At 35.1% G+C, this 2,760-nt stretch overlaps 1 protein-coding gene across 2 annotated transcripts in view; it reads right to left on the bottom strand.

Moving 5' to 3' along the window:
• Positions 1-1,828: 1,828 nt before the first annotated feature.
• The window catches only part of pla2g10 (phospholipase A2 group X), an 18,167-nt gene continuing 17,235 nt past the window's right edge, over positions 1,829-2,760 (bottom strand). For both annotated transcript variants that reach the window (XM_073938900.1, NM_001002350.1), the window contains one exon: positions 1,829-2,655. In XM_073938900.1, coding sequence (XP_073795001.1) covers positions 2,507-2,655 — 149 coding nt within the window. In that variant the 3' untranslated portion in view covers positions 1,829-2,506. The remainder of the gene's footprint in view (positions 2,656-2,760) is intronic.

Raw genomic sequence — 2,760 nt, forward strand, 5'->3', positions numbered from 1 at the left:
TTATCCTTCATGAGTTTCTTCTGTTGGACACAGGAGAATATATTTTGAAGAAAGCTGAAACTCAAACAGGTTTGAGAGAGTAATTGATGAGATAATTTGAATTTTTGGGTAGCCTAATATTGCCCTCGTAAGATCTCGTTTGACAAACATATATGTAAATATAAAACCAACAATTAATGATTTTATGCTGTACATTTCTTGATGACGCTGAACGAGCAAACAATAAAGAGAAACCAACCAAATCCTATTGTTGTCTGTGTTTCGTTTGTAAATGAAAACTGGTTGTACGATGACATCTAGTGGTGGGATCTTCCAATTTAGGATACTTACAGGAGTCACATGTAGTCCCGTCCCAGCGTTCCTCCCTCCCTCCATTGCTCCAGTTTCATTCACCTCATACTTTCACATAAAAGACAACAAGCTCTATTAATGAACCTGATGTCATTTCTGTGCAACGCTGGGAATGAGAGTGAGGATACAGGGAAAGGACGAACACCATTTACCAGGAGACTTTTAAGGACACGAGGTGGGAGTTAGATTTCCTCTTTGGCCTAGAAAAGACAACACGAGCTTTGCCAGCTCCAGAATTCCCATCATTCCCTGGAAATTAACACATTCATTTTAGGTAAAGGAGAATGCACACCAGACCAGCTATGGTCATTTTCAAAGCTCCAGAATGAGCCATTCGTCTCGCTCTGAATGTGTGTGTTGGATCAGTGCAGTGTTTTCTGTACAGGGAAGCCGTTCTAGACATAAACTATGTTACTGGGACTTGCATTGAAATGATAGTTTCTACATATTTGGGTCAGTATATGAAGGAATATTTTTGTTTACTATAATATTTATAGGCCTTTAAGTGTTTCTTTTTTTAACAGAACTTACAATTTCTACCGTTAAAAATTGTGAAATTGGTAGGCTATATTATACATGATTATATTAAATAAAAAAATGAGGGGCGTCACGATGGCACAGTGGGTTTTCATGTTCATCCCATGTTTGCGTGGGTTTCCTCTGGGTGCTCCGGTTTTCCCCACAGTCCAAAGGCATGCGTTACAGATGAATTTGGTAAGCTGAATTGTCCGTATGTGTTTGAATGAGTGTGTATAAGTGTTTTCCAGCATTGGATTGCAACTGGAAGGGCATCTGCTGTGTAAAACATATGCTAGATAAGTTGGCGGTTCATTCCGCTTTGGTGACCCTTGATTAATAAAGGAACTAAGCTGACAAGAAAATGACCTATTATTTAAAGATTTTCTGTTGTTTTCCCTTATGTTACTGCCAGTTTAGTCTGTATTAAATCAACTTTGGAGGTTTGCTGACGCCCCCTATATGGATCCTAGGCCACTGTCTGGGAAACACTGGAATCTGTACAAAAAAAAATCAATAAGTCTGATCCTTATATACACCTTTATAAAAAAAATTATAACTTATAGGCCTTCATATATATATATATATATACATTTATTTATTTATTTATTTTTTCCTGAGGAAATATGACTAGTTTACATTGTTTCCATGACCTACAGAAAGAAAACAAAAATGTCCTTAAGTGTAACAATAAATAAATAATCTTAGTTTTGATTAAAGATGACCAAAGTATTTTGTTTTAGTAGATTAACTTGCATTAGATAATTATTCAGCATAATTCCTCATGATAGTAACAGAGCAGTTTATCCCTTTACATTACCTTCCATTTATTCAAAAACTATTTACAGAAGGGCAAGTAGACTTAATAGTTATAAACAGACATGAAACTTAAGGTTTTCTAACAAATGCATTAGGTTGAATAGAAGTTATACTCAATCAATTTGGACCAAAAGCCAACAAATATCTTTTTTATTTTATTTTTATTTATGTAATTCTTTCTACAATAAATAAACTTTACAAAATGTTAAACTTGTCATTTTAAAAGAAAGACATTAAAATTGTGTTTACAGCGACAATTTTCTTGTTGCTAAAAATAATTACATTTGCTTTTTTGTGGCAAACTGAGCCATTAGAAATAATCATTGGTGTTTAGCCCTGTATAAGTTTAAAAATTAATTCATAAAGGTCTTAAAATAGTCTTAAAATATCTGAAATTTGACTTGATGAAACCTGCAGAAACCATGTAATAGTAACAATGTGCACTAGTAAAATAAACATTGGCCAACACGATCAAACAATAACCCTTGATGTGTCCCGGCCTTTAGGGAACCAAAAATGGTTCTTCTATGGCATCCCTTTGACAAATCTTTATGTTTAAACCTGTATTTTTCAAAAGTAATTGAAAACCTATATCAACCAGACTGCTTTCACAGTGTAAACACACAAGTGGTCAGGCTTTTAGTAGAAGTACATGTTTTAATCCATTCACTTTTGAAGGTCAACTTTGCCAGTACAAAATACAGATATATGTAGAAAAATGGAAATAGTTTGAACAATACAAAGACAGAAAATCAAAGTTAGCATGAAACATACAAGACAAGCTCTGAAAGGTTTGTTTACCAACTGCTGTATAGCTTCATTAGTAAATGTTGCAGGTAGGATGAACGCATCCGCAGAGGAAATCCGGCCACAGAGCGTATTTTGGGTTGAACGGGGCCTTTCTGAGGCATCTGGCTGCTTCACGGTCACATCGGCACAGGATTTTCGCACATCTATCATTAAGCGAGTCTGCGTTGAAGACACATCAATGCAAATTGTTGGCTGTGTAAAATTAGCAGTTTGCATTTAGAGCTGAGGAAACCATATTTTAACCATGTATCATGTTAAAACCAT

Source organism: Danio rerio, chromosome 3, assembly GCF_049306965.1.
Source record: "Danio rerio strain Tuebingen ecotype United States chromosome 3, GRCz12tu, whole genome shotgun sequence".
Taxonomy (NCBI): domain Eukaryota; kingdom Metazoa; phylum Chordata; class Actinopteri; order Cypriniformes; family Danionidae; genus Danio; species Danio rerio.